General features: G+C 38.9%; 1 protein-coding gene across 5 annotated transcripts in view; it reads right to left on the reverse strand.

The window, feature by feature from the left end:
* The window catches only part of ZDHHC13 (zinc finger DHHC-type palmitoyltransferase 13), a 53,144-nt gene extending 35,131 nt beyond the window's left edge, over window positions 1-18,013 (reverse strand). For 2 of the 5 annotated variants that reach the window (XR_008492468.2, XM_054439824.2), the window contains exons 1-2: window positions 17,881-18,007; window positions 17,218-17,465 (exon numbers count right to left, since the gene is read on the reverse strand). Coding sequence is in view for 2 of the 5 variants with exons in the window: in XM_054439824.2 (XP_054295799.1) it covers window positions 17,218-17,283 (66 nt within the window). In the remaining 3 variants the exon portion in view is untranslated. Of the gene's footprint in view, window positions 1-17,217; window positions 17,466-17,880 lie in introns of all 5 variants that reach the window. The other 3 variants (XM_054439827.2, XM_054439826.2, XM_054439825.2) reach the window with 2 other exon arrangements.
* Between the last annotated feature and the right edge of the window lie 1,067 nt (window positions 18,014-19,080).

Raw genomic sequence — 19,080 nt, forward strand, 5'->3', positions numbered from 1 at the left:
AGTCCCATTAGCTGAATCAACAAATGTTACATTCAGATCACCTATTAGAAGCAGCAGCAAATGGCAAGCTAAAAAATTTTTCTTTAAACAATTATCTCAGATTTGTCATTCAAACTAATTTGAGTGTTTCTAATCTCAAACACTGAGCTTAGACCTTAGCAGAAAACCAATACAGGATTCGCTAATATTAAAAAAAAAAAAAAAAAAAAAACCCACAACAATCTAAGATCAATTATCCGTTCTGTGGATTATGAATGCATTTTATTTCTCCTTTCCATTACTACAGCCTTTTGGGTTCATTATCACCTCTAGGGCAGATGGGTAGATGATCAATTAAGATGAGCAATTTTGACACTTGTTGACAACTTTGCTAAAATATTTGGTGGACAAGCAGGCAGGCAGAGGGAGTTAAAATCTTTAGCACAAATGATGCTCACTAAATCACTTTAATACCCCCAAACAAAGACTTAGTTTTACTTGAGAGAAGGACTCCTTCAGCTAAAGATGTGGGATGCTCAAAGTTTCTGTTTCCTAAAAGCACAAATATACCAAATGTACATATTATTTACATACATTCTAAATACATTTTAAAAAGACTCTACAGTGTGACCCTAATCACAGTGATATCTTTGACTACTCATTTACATAATAACCAATCTTCTAATCTCATAGGCTATTCAGATTTCCAAGTAGAAATAGATTCATGTTAAAGTAATCAACTTTAATAAAACATATTATATTGCATTCTCTAAAGAAATGATACCTTAAAGAGAAACCTCCCTGAATTAGTACAATTTTTAAAAATGTATTTATTTATTGGGAGGGGGTCTTCCTCTGTTGCCCACGCTGGAGTGCAGCAGTGTGATCATGGCTCACTGCAGCCTCGAATTCCAGGGCTCAAGCAATCCTCCTGCCTCAGTCTCCTAAGTAGCTGAGACTACAGGTGCATGCCACCATACCCAGATAATATTTTTTTCTTTTTAATTTTTTTTATCATACTTTAAGTTCTGCGATATATGTGCAGAACGTGCAGGTTTGTTACATAGGTATACATGTGCCATGGTCGTTTGCTGCACACATCAACCTGTCATCTACATTACATATTCCTCCTAATGCTATCCCTCCCCTTGCCCCCCACCCCCTGACAGGCCCCAGTGTGTAATGTTCCCCTCCCTGTGTCCATACATTCTCACTGTTCAACTCCCACTTATGAGTGAGAACATGCAGTGTTTGGTTTTCTGTTCCTGTGTTACTCTGCTGAGAATGATGGTTTCCAGCTTCATCCATGTCCCTACAAAAGAAATGAACTCATTCTTTTTTTATGGCTGCATAGTATTCCATGGTGAATATGTGCCACATTTTCTTTATCCAGTCTATCATTGATGGGCATTTGAGTTGGTTCCAAGTCTTTGCTATTGTGAATGGTGCTGCAATAAACATACGTGTGCATGTATATTTATAGCAGAATGTTTTATAATCCTTTGGTACACCCAGCTAATTTTTTAGTTTTTAGTTTTGTAGAGACAGAGTCTTACTATGTTGCCCAGACTGGTCTTGAACTCCTGGCCTCAAGCGATCCTCTTGTCTCTGCTTCCCAAAGTGCTGGGATTACAGGTGTAAGCCACCACACCTGACCTGAATTACTGCTTAATAAGCAAATTTAGTTACCTAGCTACAATTTTTAAAAAGCTGATTTTCAAATAAATGTATCAGAAATTATATCTTCAAAATAGTCTCCTCAGGAGATTATTAGTTATTCCAATAGCATTGCCTTGAAATGTTTTCAGAATTTCCTTTCTGAAACTGTCCTCAGAGCCATATAAAAGAGACTCATATTTTTAAACTCTGGATATCTGAAAATATTACGATTTATTATACAGAGTGAAGTATATAAAACATATACATATATATATATATACATATATATGGACTTCTTCTTTCGTAAAGAGTAAAGAATAAATATAAAATGAACCTCCATGAAACCACTACCTAAGCCAAGATATAGAACTGGGCCAGCACCTTAGAAGACTGCCCAGATACATGCTATGCTCCACCACATCCCCACACTAAAAGAACAGTTTCTTGACTTCAGTTATAATCACTCTTTGCTTTTCTTTATAGTTTTATCTCTAATGTATGCAACCCTAAAAAGTACAGTTCAGCTTTACATTTTTTAATCTTTGTACAAATGGAATCTATCATATGTATTCTCTATCATTTGTTTTGCTTAACATTAGACTTACAAGCTTCATCCATGTTATTAGGAAAGCTACAACAGGTTCATTTTCATTGCTGTATAACATTCCAATACAGTAACATACTACAATTAATTTATCTATTTTACTATGGCTGGATATTTGGATTATTCCCAGTTTGGGGCTATTATAAAAAAAATATTGCTATGCATATTCTTGTACATGTCTCTAGGTATATATATATATGTGTGTGTGTGTGTGTGTGTGTATATATGTAAACAATTCTCAAAAGCATATATCTGGAAGTAGAACTGTTGGCTTTGAAGATATGCTTAACTCATCTTCAAAATGGTTGTACCAGTTAAACTTTCCCCTGCAGGGTATGAGTGCTTCTGTTGCTCTAATCCTTACTAATACTTGGTATCATCAGACTCCATAACTTTTGCCAATCTGATGAATGTGTAAACATATCCTGTAGTGATAATAATTTGTATTTCCCTATAATTATCAAGTTGTATATTTCTTCATGTTTAACGGCCATTTTGAGTTCTTCTTTTATAAAGTACATGTTTAAGCAATTTGTCCATTTTTGTGTTTTTACTGAGTTTCTCTCTTTTTCTTCTTGAATGGTAGCTCTTATAAATTCTGGTTACTCTTTGTTGGCTACATGTTAGTTAAAAATGAAGTAGAGCCTTCTACTTCTGTGCATGACGGGATAACTAGGATTGCACTTAACCTCTTGCTTTCTTGCTATAATAAAGAAACCTAGAAAAGTGAACAAATATATGAAGTAACCTGTATTCAGACTTTGGACAATGAGAACAGTAAGACTGTGATTGCCAAGATATGAGGAAAAAACAAAACAAAACAAATACACAAGGTGAGCCCCACCATCATCCCAGCAATTTTGCAATCATGGACACTGAGAGGAAAACACTTTGTTTTAGAGCCCAGCAGCCTTGCTAAATTGAGGAGACAGAAATTTGAGATCAGAGAGGCTGAGATAGCTGGCAGTTGTGGGCACATTTCAAGAGAGAAGTGAGCCAACCAGAAAAAAGGGGGCTCCAAAAAATCTGTACAGGAGGCCCATTGAGTCTTTGCAGAGTACTAGGACAAGTAATGCATAGAGGGAAACTTGACAAGGATAGGCAAAAAATGGAGATTTGTAAACTGAACAATTACTGGAGTTTATACATAGCAGGAAGATGTTCAAACTCTGATCAGCCAAAGCGGAGACTCTTCGATGATCCCTTGGGTTATTCAGTGGAGATATCAGAGGGCCACACCCTAGAAGTAGGGCCGAACTATATCTGGAATAAAGACTACCCCAGAACCACTCTAGAGAAGCCTAAAATCAGACTTCAAAGGACTCAAATTGAGCAGCATTAACTTTACTGCCTGCCAAACAATAGTTTTTAAATAGTTTTTAAAGACAGGCAACAAATACCAGATACTCATCAACACGCATTCACAAAGTCCACTATCAAATCAAAACTCACTAAACATGCCAAGAAGCAAGAAAAATGTGATCCATAGCCAGAAGAAAAGAACCAGACCTTGAAACTATAAAGATGACAAAATCAGCTGAAAAAGACATTAAAACAGCTAATATAAGTATGTATAAGTATTTAAAGGAAAACATTAACAAAATGAGCAAAGAAATTGAAGATATGACAAAAGATCAGGTTAGAATATCTGCAGATAAAAATCAATCTCTTGTAATCCCAGCACTTAGGGAGGCCGAGGCAGGCGGATCACCTGAGGTCAGGAGTTCAAGACCAGCCTGACCAATATGGTGAAACCCTGTCTCTACTAAAAATACAAAAAATTAGCCGGGCATGGTGGCGGGCGCCTGCAGTCCCAGCTATTCGGGAGGCTGAGGCAGGAGAATGGCGTGAAGCCGGGAGGTGGAGCTTGCAGTGAGCCGAGATCGCGCCACTGCACTACAGCCTGGGCGAGAAAGCGAGACTCCATCTAAACAAACAAACAAACAAAAATTAGCCGGGCATGGTGGCACGCAACTGTGGTCCCAGCTACTCGGGAGGCTGAGGCAGAAGAATCACTTGAGCCCAGGAGGCGGAGGTTGCAGTGAGCCGATATCGCGCCACTGTTCTCCAGCCTGGGCGACAGAGCGAAATTCCCTTTCAAAAAAAAAAAAAAAAAAAAAAAACCAGTCTGGAAAAATCGGACACATATGTTCAAAGAAGCAAAGATAAGAATACACTCAGACTTCTCATCAGACATAAGGCAAGCCAGAAAGCAACAGCACAACAGTTTTAAAGAGCTTAGTATGCAGCCTAAGCAGTGTTTACAGGGAATTTGTAGCTTTAAATGCTTATATTACCAAAAAAAAGGGGGCCTACAGTAAGTTATCTAAGCTTTCACGTTAATAATCTAGAGAAAGAAAATTAAACTGGAAGTGGATACAAGAAGAAGAATATAAAAATAGAAGGAATTCGTTAACTATAAAACAGAGAAACAATACAGAAAATCATTGAAGCCAAAATCTGGTTCTCTAGAAAGAGTAAGTCAATAAAAGTGATAAACCTTTGATCAGTTTGATCAAGAAAAATGAAAAAGTATCAATGACAAATATCAGGTTTAAAAAAGAGACATCACTACAAGAGCCTACAAATTTTGAAAGGATAAAAAGGGAATATTTTGAACAACTTTATGTCAATAAATTAGCAACTTAAGTGAAATATACAAACACCTTAAAAGACACACATTATCAAAATGGATCTTAAAAGTAATAAATAACATAATATCTATTAAACAAATTTGATTCATAATGAAAATCTTTCTCATAAAAAATTCCAGACCCATATAACTTAATTAGTTAACGCTATCAAATATCTAAGGAAGAAATAATACTAACTCCTTCAGAAAACAAAAGAGAGAATGCTTCCCAGCTCTTTTTTTTTAAGACGGAGTCTCGCTCTGTTGCCCAGGCTGGAGTGCAGTGGCCGCGATCTTGGCTCACTGCAAGCTCTGCCTCCTGGGTTCCCGCCATTCTCCCGCCTCAGCCTCCCAAGCAGCTGGGACTACAGGTGCGTGCCACCACATCCGGCTTTTTGTATTTTTAGTAGAGACGGGGTTTCACCGTGTTAGCCAGGATGATCTCAATCTCCTGACCTTGTGTTCCGCCCGCCTCGGCCTCCCAAAGTGCTGGGATTACAGGCGTGAGCCACCGCACCCAGCCCCCAGCTCATTTTATGAGGCAGAATCACTACATACCAAAACCAACAAAGACATTACAAGTAAAGAAAACTATAGGCCCAGTATCCCTCATGAACACAGATACAAAAATCCTAAACAAAATATTAGTAAGGTGAATCCAGTAATATATAAAAAAGACTATACATCAAACCCAGCTTAAACATTTCAAAATAAATCAATGTAACCCACCATGTTAATAAATAAGGTGAATATTCATATTAACAGAATAAAATATATATTCAAATATATAACAGTAAAAAATATATATTCATCATAGTAGAATAAAGCATTTAACAAAATTCTTTATATGAAAATTCTTTATGTAAAGCACATGACAAAATTTGTAAAATCTTTCAACACAAGGGAAAAGAAGGGAACCTCCTCAATCTAATAAAGAACACTTACAAGAAATCTACAGCTACCATCACACTGAATGGTACAAGACCATTTTTACTCCAAGACTGGAAACAAAGCAAATATGCTCATTATCACCACTTCTAATTAACACTGTACTAAAGTACCAGACAGCATAATAAAGTAGGAAAAAGAATAAAAATGCATACAGATTAGAAAAGAAGTAAATCCATTTTTACTTGCAAAAACATGACCATATGCATAGAAAATCCTAAGGAATCTTTAAAAAAAAAATGTTTACACTAGCATCAAAAAGGTAAAATACTTTAAATGCTTTTATACTGTACCCTGCATTTTTTGGTGTGTTCAGTGGGAGGGTTACTTCAAATATAGCCATGCTTTCATTAACAATGAGGATATATTCTGAGAAACATATCATTAGGCTATTTTATTCTTGTGCAAACATCACAATGTGTATTTACACAGACCTAGGCAGTATAGCATATTACACACTTAGGCTAGATGATATAAACTATTGCTCTGATCAACATCGTATGTGTGGTCTGGCGTTGATCGAAACATTATGGGATGTATAACTGTACCTAGAAAATTGCTATAAATGAAAACTGACTTATTATTTTTTAATCTCATCTTGCTTTTTACCATCAATAAAGTTACCTAGCTTTCACCTACCTTATCACCAAACCTATTTCTGTGAACTTTTCAGTTTAAAAAGAAAATCATTCTCTAAGGATGAATACACAATTGAGAATAAAAAATTGAAGACATTTGAAATAATGTGCCAAAGTCAATTCTCCAAGAGTTCCAAAAAGTCTTAAGAATTAAAGTTTCTTAAATTTCATTTTTAAAAGGCAGTTTTTAAATATTTTTTAGAAATTTTTAATTTTAAAGAAAGTTTTTACAAGACAAGGATGCCTGCTCTCAGCACTTCTATTCAACACAGTATTGGCAGTCCTGTCCAGAACAATCAGGCAAGAGAAAGAAATAAAGGGCATCCAAATAGGAAGAGAGGAAGTCAAACTATCGCTGTTTGCAGATAACATGATTCTATATCTAGAAAACCCTATAGTATTGGCCCAAGAGCTCCTTCAGCAGATAAACAACTTCAGCAAAGTTTCAGGATACAAAATCAACATACAAAAATCGCTAGCATTCCTATAGAACAACTATCAAGCCGAAAGCCAAATCAGGAAGTAAACCCCATTCACAACTGCCACAAAAAGAATAAAACACCTAGGAATACAGCTAATCAGGGAGGTGAAAGACCTCTACAATGAGAATTACAAAACACTGCTCAAAAAAGTCAGAGAAGACACAAACAAATGAAAAGACATCCCATGCTCCCGGATAGGAAGAATCAATATCATGAAAATGGCCATACTGCCCAAAGCAATTTACAGATTTAATGTTATCCCTATCAAATTACCAAAGACATTCTTCACAGAACTAGGAAAAAACTATTTTAAAATTCATATGGAACCAAAAAAGAGCCTGAATAGCCAAGGCAATCCTAAGCAAAAAGAACAAAGCTGGAGGAATTACACTACCTGACTTCAAACGATACTATAGCGCTACAGTAACCAAAACAGCATGATGCCAGTACAAAAACAGACACATAGATGAATGGAATAGAATAGGAAGCCCAGACACAAGGCTGCACACCTATGACCATCAGATCTTCAACAAAGCTGATAAAAACAAGCAATGGGGAAAAGACTCCTTATTCAACAAATGCTGCTGGGATTACTGGCTAGCCATATGCAGAAAAATCGAAGCTGGACCCTTTCCTTACACCATATACAAAAATCAACTCAAGAAGGATCAAAGATTTAAATGTAAAATCCAAAACTATAAAAACCCTAGAAAAAAACCTAGGACATACCATCCTGGATATAGGAATGGGCAAAGATTTCAAAACAAAGATGCCGAAAGCAATGGCAACAAAAGCAAAAATTGATAAGTGGGATCTAATTAAACTAAAGCGCAGTAAAATAAACTATCAACAGAGTAAACAGACATCCTACAAAATGGGAGACAATATTTGCAAATTATGCATCCGACAAAGGTCTAATATCCAGCATTTATAAGGAACTTAAATTTACAGGACAAAAACAAACCCCATTAAAATGTAGGTAAAGAACATGAACAGACACTTTTCAATAGAAGACATAAATGCAGCCAGCGAGCATATGAAAAAAAGCTCAGCATCACTGATCATTAGAGAAATGCTAATCAAAACCACAATGAGATACCGTTTCACACTAGTCAGAATGCTATTATTAAAAAGTCAAAAAATAAGAGATGCTGGCAAGGTTACAGAGACGAAGGAATGCTTATACACTGTTGATGGGAGTGTAAATTAGTTCATTGTGGAAAGCAGTATGGCGATTCCTCAATGAGCTAAAAGCAGAGCTACCATTCAACCCAGCAGTCAATCCCATTACTGGGTATATACCCAGAGAACTATAAATCATTCTACCATAAAGACACATGTATGTGAATGTTGCCTGTAGCACTATTCACAATAGAAAAGACATGGAATCAATGTAAATGCCCATCAATGACAAACTGGGTAAAGAAAATGTAGTACATATAAACCATGGAATACTATGCAGCCATAAAAAAGAATGAGATCATGTCTTTTGCAGGAATACGAATGGAGCTGGAGGCTATTATCCTTACGCAGGAACAGAAAACCAAATACTGCATGTTCTCACTTATAAGTGGGAGCTAAATGATGAGAACTCATGAACACAAAGAAAGGAACAGCAGGCTGGGCATGGTGGCTCATGCCTGTAATCTCAGCACTTTGGGAGGCCAAGGTGAGTGGATCACTTGAGGTAAGGAGTTCAAGAACAGCCTGGTCAACATGGTGAAACTCCGTCTCTACTAAAAAAAAAAAAAAAAAAATTAGCCAGGGTGGTGGTTTGTGCCTGTAGTTCCAGTTACTTGGGAGGCTGAGGCAGGAGAATCACTTGAACCTGGGAGGCAGAGGTTGCAGTGAGCCGAGATCACACCACTACACTCCAGCTTGGGTGACAGAACAAGACTCCATTGCAAAAAAAAAGAAAAAAAGAAGAAGGGAACAACAGACACTGGGGTATACTTGAGGGTGGAGGGTGGGAGGAGAGAGAGGAGCAGAAAAAATCACTACTGGGTACTGGGCTTAATACTTGGGTAACGAAATAATCTATACAACAAACCCCCATGACATAAGTTTGTGTATATAACAAACCTGCACATGTACCCCCAAACCTAAAACAAAAGTTTTTAAAAGAAAGCTTTAAAATTTTCAGTTTTACTTAAATGAGTCCATAACCCCTCAAGGGGTTATTTTGAAGGGGGACTGTTTTTAAAAAGTTAATTTACAGTAAAATTAACTTTGGTATACAGCTGTATGAATTTTAACACATGTATATATGGAGTCACGTAACCACCACCATCATCCTTTGCAGTCATATCCTCCTGTAACCCCAACCAACTCTTGGCAACCACTGATCTGTTGTCATTAATTCTGTCTTTCCCAGAATGTCATATAATGGAATCATACAGTACACAATCTTTTAGGAGGAGCTTCCTCCACTCAGCACAATGGTGCTGAGATTTATCCAAGTTGTTGTATGTTATCAATAATTCCTTCTTTTTTATTGCTGTGTAGTATCCCACTATATGGGTGCATCACAGATAATCTATCCAAACAGTCTGCGTGGGTTGTTTTCCAGCTTTTGGCAATTATAAATAGACCTGCTAAAAATATTCGTGGACAAACTTTTGTGTGAACATGTTTTCATTTCTCTAAGAATAAGACTGCTTGGCCATATGTTAGATATATTTAAATTTATGAGAAACTGCTAAACTATTTTCCAGACTGGCTATATCACCTTGCATTGCCACTAACAACTATGAGAGTTACAATTGTTCTGCATTCTCACCAGCACTTGGGATTGTCAGTCTAATAGATGTATAGGGGCATCTCATTATGGTCTTAATTTGCATATCCTTAACGGCTAATGAAGTTGAGCATTTTTCACGTGCTTATTTGCCATCTGTATATCTTCTCTGGTGAAGTGTCTGTTCAAGTCTTTTGTCCATTTTTTAATTGAGCTGTTTGTTTTCTTACTGTTAAGTTTTGAGAGTTCTTTATGTTATATATTCTAGATACAAGTCTTTTGTCAGATATGTGATTTGCAGATATTTTCTCCTGGTCTGTACCTTACCTTCCCATCTCTTAAAAGTCTGTTTCATAGAGCAGAAGTTTTAAATTTTAAAAAAGTTCAATTTATCAATTTGTTCTTTTATGGATTGTGCTTTTGGTGTCACGTCTAAAAACTACTGTCTTGGGGTCACAATTCCTCTGTTCAGAGAGTTCTCCCTCAGTGTTTCTGGTGACTGTGCTGCAGGAAATCCCTTTGCGGCTCCTTGAGCTTTAACTAGATAGCTTCTCATAGAGCACTCGTCTGCACTGATGCTTATTTCCAGGGCTCAAGTCAAGGGTGGGGGCAAATCAGAGAGAAAAAAAGGTAAATCAGCTACTGATTTGGTGGTTTTTGAATTCCGGTCTTTTTTTTCTTCAGTCCACCTGCTTTTCTGAATAGGTAAATTCTGATTTATCTGGTAAATAATCAGTACCCCCCACCCCCCAACACACACAGAATCACACACAGCTAAAAATAAACATGTAGGTAGTTGGATTAAAATGTAAATAAAAACATTACTTTAGGATGCTTTTCCTGATATCACAGTAATTATATTCAATCGGAAGAAGGCAAAGGGTTGAGGAAAAGAGTTGAACTATATTAAAAATTTCTAGAATCTCAATAAGTAACAGGTATAACAAAAAGTACAGCTAAGATTGATTAAAAAAATCAGTGTATTTTTATATAAAAAATTTTTACTAGAATTTTAAAACCATAAAATAACATATTAATTTTAAAGATCTAGCAATACAGAAGTGAATACAGGGTTAACAATCTGGACTCTTTCCTCTTCAATACTGTACCACCAGAGATAACCATTATTAACAATTGTGTGCATCTTCCCTCATTATGCATATATATTTTAACATATATAATATTGTGCTATATACATACATACGTCCACATTTTTAACCATTTTCTTCTTATACTTATTGAACAAAGAATAGGATCACATTACATACATTATTCTTCAACTTGCTTTTCTCATGTAACAATATATCATGTACAGTCCTGCAGTTCAGTAATGTTTCACTATTGTTCCATTGTATATAGATCTAGCATAATTCATTCAACCATTCCCCTTTGGTTAGAGACACAGGTTGATTTCAGCCTTTCACATCTATACACAATCAACACCCTGGGCATTCTAATTCTATAGGATTGATTCCTCAAAGTAGGACTGTCGAGTCAAAAAATGTGCATTTTAAACATAAATAGATTCTGACCAAATACTCTTTCCAATTCACAGTCCCAATAGCAAAGTATATACGTGTTCTTTCTCCCTACAAACCTTCCCAGAACTGAATATTATCAATCTTTTTACAACCTTGACAATTTGATGGCTAAAAATGGCATCCTATTTTTCATCTGTACTCCCCTAGTTGCTAATGAGTCTGAGTGTTTTGTTTGTTGTTGTCGTTGTTAGGTATACTGGCTCTCCATATTTTCTCTTTTGTGGATTGCCTTTTCATAGTCTACTTGTTTTTCTAATGAATTGTACATATCTGTTTCTCTTTGTAGGTTAGAAAGATTAACCTCTTTTGTTTTGTTTTTGAGATGGGGTATTACTCTGCCACCCAGGCTGGAGTGCAGTGGCACCATCAAAGCTCACTACAGCCCTATCTGCTGGGCTCAAGTGATCCTACCACCTGACCCACCCTAGTAGGTAGGACTATAAGCAAGCACTACCACACCCTGCTGATTTTTTTATTCTTCTGTAGATAGGTCTTGTTATGTTGCCCAGACTGGTCTTAAACTCCTGACCTCAAGTTATCCTTCCGTCTTGGCCTCCCAAAGCACTAGGGTTACAGGCATGAGCCACCACACCCAACCCTGACCCTTTGTTTATACACAGATTTTTCATCACAGAAAACTGACTCATTCTAGATACAAATTTGTTGCTTCTTATACTATGTTAAGGCATTAAGGACATCAGCTTTATTTTTCATGTATGAAGTTGAGGAGGTTTACATGTTTTAACGTGAAGAATATCCACAATTAAGAACATTTGTTTAGTCGGCAATTAATCACTGTGTATTTATGATGTACAGTTATGCTAAGGGCATATAAGACATGGGTGTCTATCCTCCAGGAATTTAAGTCTAATAAGGGAGATATGTCAGAGACAGAGTGAAATAATAATAGCAGGCAATATGTGATTATATATGATTAAATGGCAATTTTAAAAAACTAGAAAACAGAAAATATCTTCTGTTCATGTCATCATTGTTTACCCGAATGCAGATCAAAGTAAAACCTAAAAATGACTCTATTCAAAGCTTGTGTTTGAAGTCAATCATCTACAAAGTGAGGAAAGTACACTCAAAGCCAATATGCAGTAACCCACTAAGTAATGTGAGAAAATGTTACAGCTTCTATTATAATAACTTTTTATCTTTTTACTTAAAAAGCAAAAATAAAATTTACAAATTTGAGTTTTTAAAGTTTTACCAAATTTATTTTTTCTTTTTAGCACACCTCTGCTGGCAGGAAAGCTTTACTAATTTTTAACGACGGCAGTCTCATTTATCGATATGCCAAGCAGGTCACTCCTTATACTCTGTTTACAAGGTAACCTGGGGGCAGAGAAAGCTTTCACAAACAGAGAGTTGACAGTAGGACCTTCAGCATTTTACAATATATATTAGATTATTTTCAAATTATATTGTTAAATTTTAACTAAATTACCTCTCCCAAAATGAGCAAGTAGCTTAAGCTGATTTCTACAAAGACGCCATGAATTGAGGTAATAATAATAATAATAATAAGCATAAGCAAATAAGAAAATAGCAGATCAGGAACTCTTCATTAGACACATGAAGTATAAACAAAGATGATCTAATCCAATCTGACAAGTCAGTACCCCCTTGGAAAAAATTCAAAATTGTCAAGAGGTTAAATTGAGGCAGATTTATAACCACCATCTTTAATTCAAATCTTGCCATGAACATATACTGAGCTATTAGTTAATGAATATAATTTAGAAATACATGTCAAATCCTACAGTAACATGACCCATGACAATATGAAATTGGCCGCCAGCTCCTATCTCCATGTTCAAACAGAAAAGAGCTGAAATTTTTATTTTCTGTGAAGTTTTCTGTGAAGCAAAGTCAGGAAAAAGAGGGCAAGGACATGACAGAGAACACAGGTAACCTTGAGTCTCAAAAGATAGGGAAGAAGACACATTGAGTCCCTGCTTCCACAGTATTCTCTCAGCCTAATCTCTCCTGATTGCACTGATGACACGGGCCAAATAACCAAATTCCTGGTACTGCCACATTGGCTGTATGATAATGGTGAATCATCTACTCTATTTTTGGCTCATTTCTACGTTTGTAAAATGAAAGGGTCATATCAATACACCCATAAAGCTCCTTCTAAGTCTCATGTTGCATGGTCCTAAGCTGAGCTATTACAATAGTCACTATTGACTTGTGAACTGGTAAAGAATTTACTGTATGAACAAACACACTACATGGATAAAGAAGCTTAACTGCTACATGCTACATGGCTGCCTACAATGTTAAGGTAACAGAACAGACTAAGCAAATTCTCATGATGCCAGCCAACTCCCAAGAGTTTTCATTAATTATTCATTCAGGGAAATATAAAGAACACCTATACAAATCACAGAAGTAGGTAATCAGGGATAAAAGATGAATAAGACACAATTCCTTCCATAATTCATTCATTCTAGACATTTACTGAATGCCTACTATGTGCTGGGCACTATTGTAGACACAGCAATATGGCAATGAACAACAGACAAGGTCCTTGGTTTTCAAGGAACTTATATTCTAGTTAGGGATATACTCCCTTCCCCATTTTCAGAGCAGAGTAAAATACAGACTACTCCTCAGACCTTGAACTAAAGAATGGGTGGACTCCAAGTGGCAGCAAACAATCAAACAAGATCATATCATGACTGGACCACCTGACTAGCAATGAAAATGCACTGCATCAGGAGCCCTGACACCTGGGCTCTGCTAACTTGCTATGAACCTTTGGAAAGTAAGTTATTATTTTTGAGTCTTGAATTCATGGGAAAAGTTAAAGGGCTAGACTGGATAAATGGTTCTCAAACCTTCCAAATGTCATGGACCTTTTTGAAAATGTTACCAAAATTAAGGCCTCTTCACTTAAGAGAAATGCACAACTGCACATGTAAACCAACTTTTCAAGATGTTCACTAATTTCAAGATGTTCACTAACGCCCTGAAGCTTATCCCATATGCCAGTTTAAGAATCTCTCAACTAGGTAATTCACTGAAAAGCCTTCCAGCTCCAAGTAGTCTATGATTCCATTCCATTTTACTTCCTCTAGTCTTCCTAGGATTCCAGTCTACAACTACCTCAAGATGCTAGAATAAAATGGGTTTTTTTGTTGTTTTTGTTTTAATTAAGATACACAGGGAAAAAAAATTTAAAGAGGGAAAAAAGAGAGATACCAAGAAAGAGATATGTAGCTAGCTCACTGTCCTCCACAGAAGAGTGAAAAGCAGAACAAGATACTATGAAAATTATCTAACAGACATATGAATACATGTGTGTTAATTTTTACAACATAGCCTCAAAATTATTTGCTACTTCTCCATCAAGAGGTAAAGGTCTATGTCCCTTCCTCTTGACTCTGAGCTTTGTGACTACCTCACTAGTAATATATTTCAGAAGTGATGCTGTGCCAGTTTGCAGGCTCGGGCCTTAGAAACTGGCAGTTTCTTCTTCCTGGCTCTTTCATTAGATGGTCACTAATAGAACTCAGCCACTATACTGTGCAGAGGCCCAGGCCACGTGTAGGAGTCTCTAGTGAAAGCTAACTGCCAGATGTAAGTGAAGACACTCGTAGACACTGGCCCCAGCTCTCAAGTCATCTCCAGCTTATGAGTCTTTGCAGCTGAGGCTCTAGACATGGTGGAACAGAAACAAACCAACCCTGCTGCAGTCTCTCCAAGTCCCTGACACACAGAGTCCATGAGCATGACAAAGGCTGTTTTATACCACTGTGTTCTGGGGTGGTTTCTTACACAATAAATAACTAGGGCATCTTTAAGCTCTGAGGGATCATGTAATACTTCTCACACAGAGATGTCACGAATGAGATTATTTTTCTAAATTGTATATAAGAATTGTTAAAGTTACAGTGGGCATTAATTTAAGCCAAAATCAAGATCTAGAAAACCACACTCAAACTCCAATGACAGGCATTATCCTGCCAGATTATCGAATAAAAAGAGAGAGAAGGAGCGAGTGAGAGAGAAATATGTGACACTCATTAAAAGTTCTCATGTCATTAAAGTTCTCATTAACAGAAGTACCAGAGTTTAGTTTCCAAGTTCATTCATTGACAAGTATTTACAGAGTACTCACCAGTGCTAGGCATTGTTCCAGATGCCAGGCACACAGCAGTGAACATAACAGACAAAAATCATTGTCCCTATAGCACTAACATTCAGTGGAGGAGAAGGAAACAATAAACAAGACCAATAAGTACGTTAAATGGTGTTAAATGCTGAGGAGAAACCTAAAGCAAGGAAGGAGGCCAGGGAGTGTTGCTGGTAGTGCTGATGATGGAAAAGGCTTGCAATTTTAAATAAGGGGGTCACAGAATGCCACACAGAGGTGACATCTGTGTCAAGACTTTAAAGAGATGGGGGAATAAACCAAGTGGGCACACAAGGAAAGCGCATTCCAGAAGTAAGTACGAAAGACTCTGAGGCTGGTGTGGCTGGGGATGACTGGGCAAGCAAGACAGTAAAAGATGAGGTCAGGCTGGGAGCGGTGGCTCACGCCTGTAATGCCAGCACTTTGGGAGGCCAAGGCGGGCAGATCACAAGGTCAGGAGATCGAGACCATCCTGGCCAACATGGTGAAACCCCATCTTACTATACAAAAAATTAGCAAGGCGTGGTGGTCTGTGCCTATAGTCCCAGCTACTCCGGAGGCTGAGGCAGGGGAATCGCATGAACCCGGGGGGCAGAGATTGCAGTGAGCCGAGATCGCGCCACTGCACTCCAGCCTGGCAACAGAGCAAGACTCTGTCTGAAAAAAAAAAAGAAAAAAAAGATGAGGTCAGAAAGGAAACTGCAGACCTGATTGTATAGGCAAATCCTGGCAAAAATCCAACAGCAGCGATCTTGGAATCAAAAGAACCAAATTCAATGAGAGCAGTAATGTTTTTGTCTGTTTTGTTCACTAATTTATCACAGCACCTAAAACGGTGCCTGGCAGACATTCAAAACACATTTGCTGAGTGAACGACTGTAGTCTTGACTCTATCACTTAGCAGCTATTTGACTTGCAGCAAGTGATTCCAGTTTTCTGAGCCTCTGTTCTCATCTTTAAAATCAGAATAATCATTTCTCCCCACCACATAGGATTATAGTGAGGATCAAAAAAATGGGGAAGTATTTTGCAAACTGCAAAGCAGTATATATAGGTAAGGTCTTCACATTATTGAAAAAGTGAACAAGAGCAATTATTATTAACAACAACAATGATCTCTCTACCTTTCCCTACTAAATTCAACCACCAAATCATTCTCTCCCTCTCTATAGGCCATGGAACTGGGACAAGGCTAATCTTCCCTTCAGCATGAGAGAGTGAACTTTAAGCACTTGAAGGCTTCTGTAAATGAGTGGCAGTAATTAAGACATAATAGTTACTCCTACCAACTTTTCTTTGAGCTTCTCTGAGAAAAAGAATGAATCTTCCATGTGAAGATTCAACACCCTTTGGTAAAATCCAGTCTGCCTGAAAACTATTTTTTTCTGTCAAAATGCAAGAATAACCAATAAGAACACCTTGACATTTCCCCAGACATCTTGTCCCTCACTTAAACCTACACAAGACCTTGCGGAAAGAAGGGAAAGGGAGAGCATGAGGAACACTCTTGGGACCGGAAAAACGTTTTTAGAGATCAACTAATCCAATCATCCCAAACAGAGAATCTACCGCCTAACTCGTTCCAACTGACGACAGCTTTAGTGTTCTCATCTGTATAGGGGGATAATATCTTCTTAAGGATGCTTCAGTTCTGGAATAAAATAATGCATATGAAAGCATCTGGCATGGGTTATGCACTCACTAAAACTGGCTGAATCTGGAAATTCTGCATTTATTCAATAAATATTAAGTGAACGTCTACAATATACTAGTCAGTACTCTAGGCACTAGGAAAGGGCCATAAGCAAAAAGCACAAAAATCTTGTTTTCTTGGAGACAACATCTACCTCCTGTAACTTCTCCGACTGGCCCGCCTCGCTTCTTTGGAACTCCGTCTGGCTTTTATATAACATCTCCTCCACGGAATACTGTCCTTTGAGATTTTGCAGATCGCTATGGTGTACCTCCCCGTTCCACGCCCCTTTCCTCCATCCTAAACAAGCAGCCTTAATTATTTCAAGGAGTAAGCAAGGATGCGGAAACAGGAGCGAAAACTGGACTGGGTGAGGTGAAGGCGGGTGCCAAGGCGTCAGGGCTGAAAAAGAAATCAACAGAACCGCTCCGACTCCGGGCCAACATCAAGACTGGGGGGTCCGAATCAGGTGTGTCACCTGACACCTCTCCCGGGAAGGGCCATCCTCCCCTCCCCAGGCCCACAGAGGTCCCCGCCGGGCTCCGGGTACCGGCCCCAGGGGGCGCCCTGGCCAGGGATGGAGGCTGGAGGGGCCGGCTCGGGCCCTCACCCGTCAGTCCTCGCCTTTTCTTCCCAGTCACCTCAGAGAGAATTTCCAGCATCGTTCGTGGTGTTTCCAGGCTCCCGCTTCCCAGACCCAGGCCCCGCAGCTCCCGAAACCCCCTCATCGAGCGGCCTCTCACCCACACCATCCTTTCCTCCACAGCTGCAGCCGCTCTCGCTGCCCCCAAGACACCCACCGCCCGGCCGCACTCACCTGCGAGCCCAGCCCCGGCCCCTCCATCTCCCCAGGAGCCCACAGCGGCTGAAGCTACTAGGCAAGTAGCGACTGCCGCCAGCCCGCCAGCCCGCCTTGGGTCGCCTCTTCTCCCACTTCCTGCTGGCGCCCTCACCTCCGCCGCTGCGGTCCCCGCTTGTGCCCTGAGCCGTCAATCGGTCCCGGAGAACCAATCCCAGCCCTCCATCGGCTAGGGGCGGGACTTTCTCACCTCCTGGGAAGCCCGCTGTGAACAGCTCGCCAGAGGCTCCACCCCCGGCCCGCCCGTGCCGGTCGCTCCCCCAGCCCCAGCCCAGGACCGAGCGCCCCTGCCCCAGGTGCCACAGGCCCCAGATGTGCGTCCAGGGTCAGAATCAGACTGTTATTCCAACGTCAACCACCATCTATTGAGAGCAAATCTGGACTTGGCTACTTAATTGCTAGATGACCTTGTGAAAGTCTCTTATTTTACCTCAATTTTCTCATCCGTGAAATGAAGAAAATAAGGGTACCTACTTCATGGAATTATCAGGAGGATTAAATGAGAAAACGCATGTAAAGCCCCTCAGCCAGTGCGTTACGTATAAAAAGGAATCAATAGATGTTAGCTATTTAAATGTTTTCCACTCCATTTGTGTGATCTTGGGCAAGTCACCTCTACCGGCTGAGGTTCTGTTTCCTCAAATGAAACAAAAAGTGAGTTCTACGGCGCAGGCTAGAGGGGGAGTGGGCGAGAGCCTCCTACTTGAAGTGCACCTCCCCCCGACCTCCACGACCCTTTGTGGAGGGCACTGGAGAAGCTGGCATTTAAGCCCTGTCCAGCTTGAAGGTCTATGAAGCAAGCATGAGGGATGGCTCCTTCCCTTGGGGCGTTCCAATGGGGCAGTGGGGCTCTCCTACCTCAGCCCCGAGTAAACACTGGGGTTTTTCTAGGCCAGCACTTAACACAGTTCTTTGTAATGGTTCCTTAGATGTGTCTGTTGCCAAGTGGAACCAGATTAAGACCTTTAGAAGCTAATTTGAAAACTATCTGAAAACATTATGACTTCCTTATTTTATAAAAATAATACTAAATCATAAAATAAATATCTAGAAATCCAACAAAGTGCTGGGTTTTCCATGAAAAATATTGCTATGATACAATAAAATCGTAGATGTATTACTATTGCTTTAGTGTCTGTGTCCTCTGGGCACATCAGC

Source organism: Pongo pygmaeus, chromosome 9 (genome assembly GCF_028885625.2).
Source record: "Pongo pygmaeus isolate AG05252 chromosome 9, NHGRI_mPonPyg2-v2.0_pri, whole genome shotgun sequence".
In the NCBI taxonomy this organism is placed as follows: domain Eukaryota; kingdom Metazoa; phylum Chordata; class Mammalia; order Primates; family Hominidae; genus Pongo; species Pongo pygmaeus.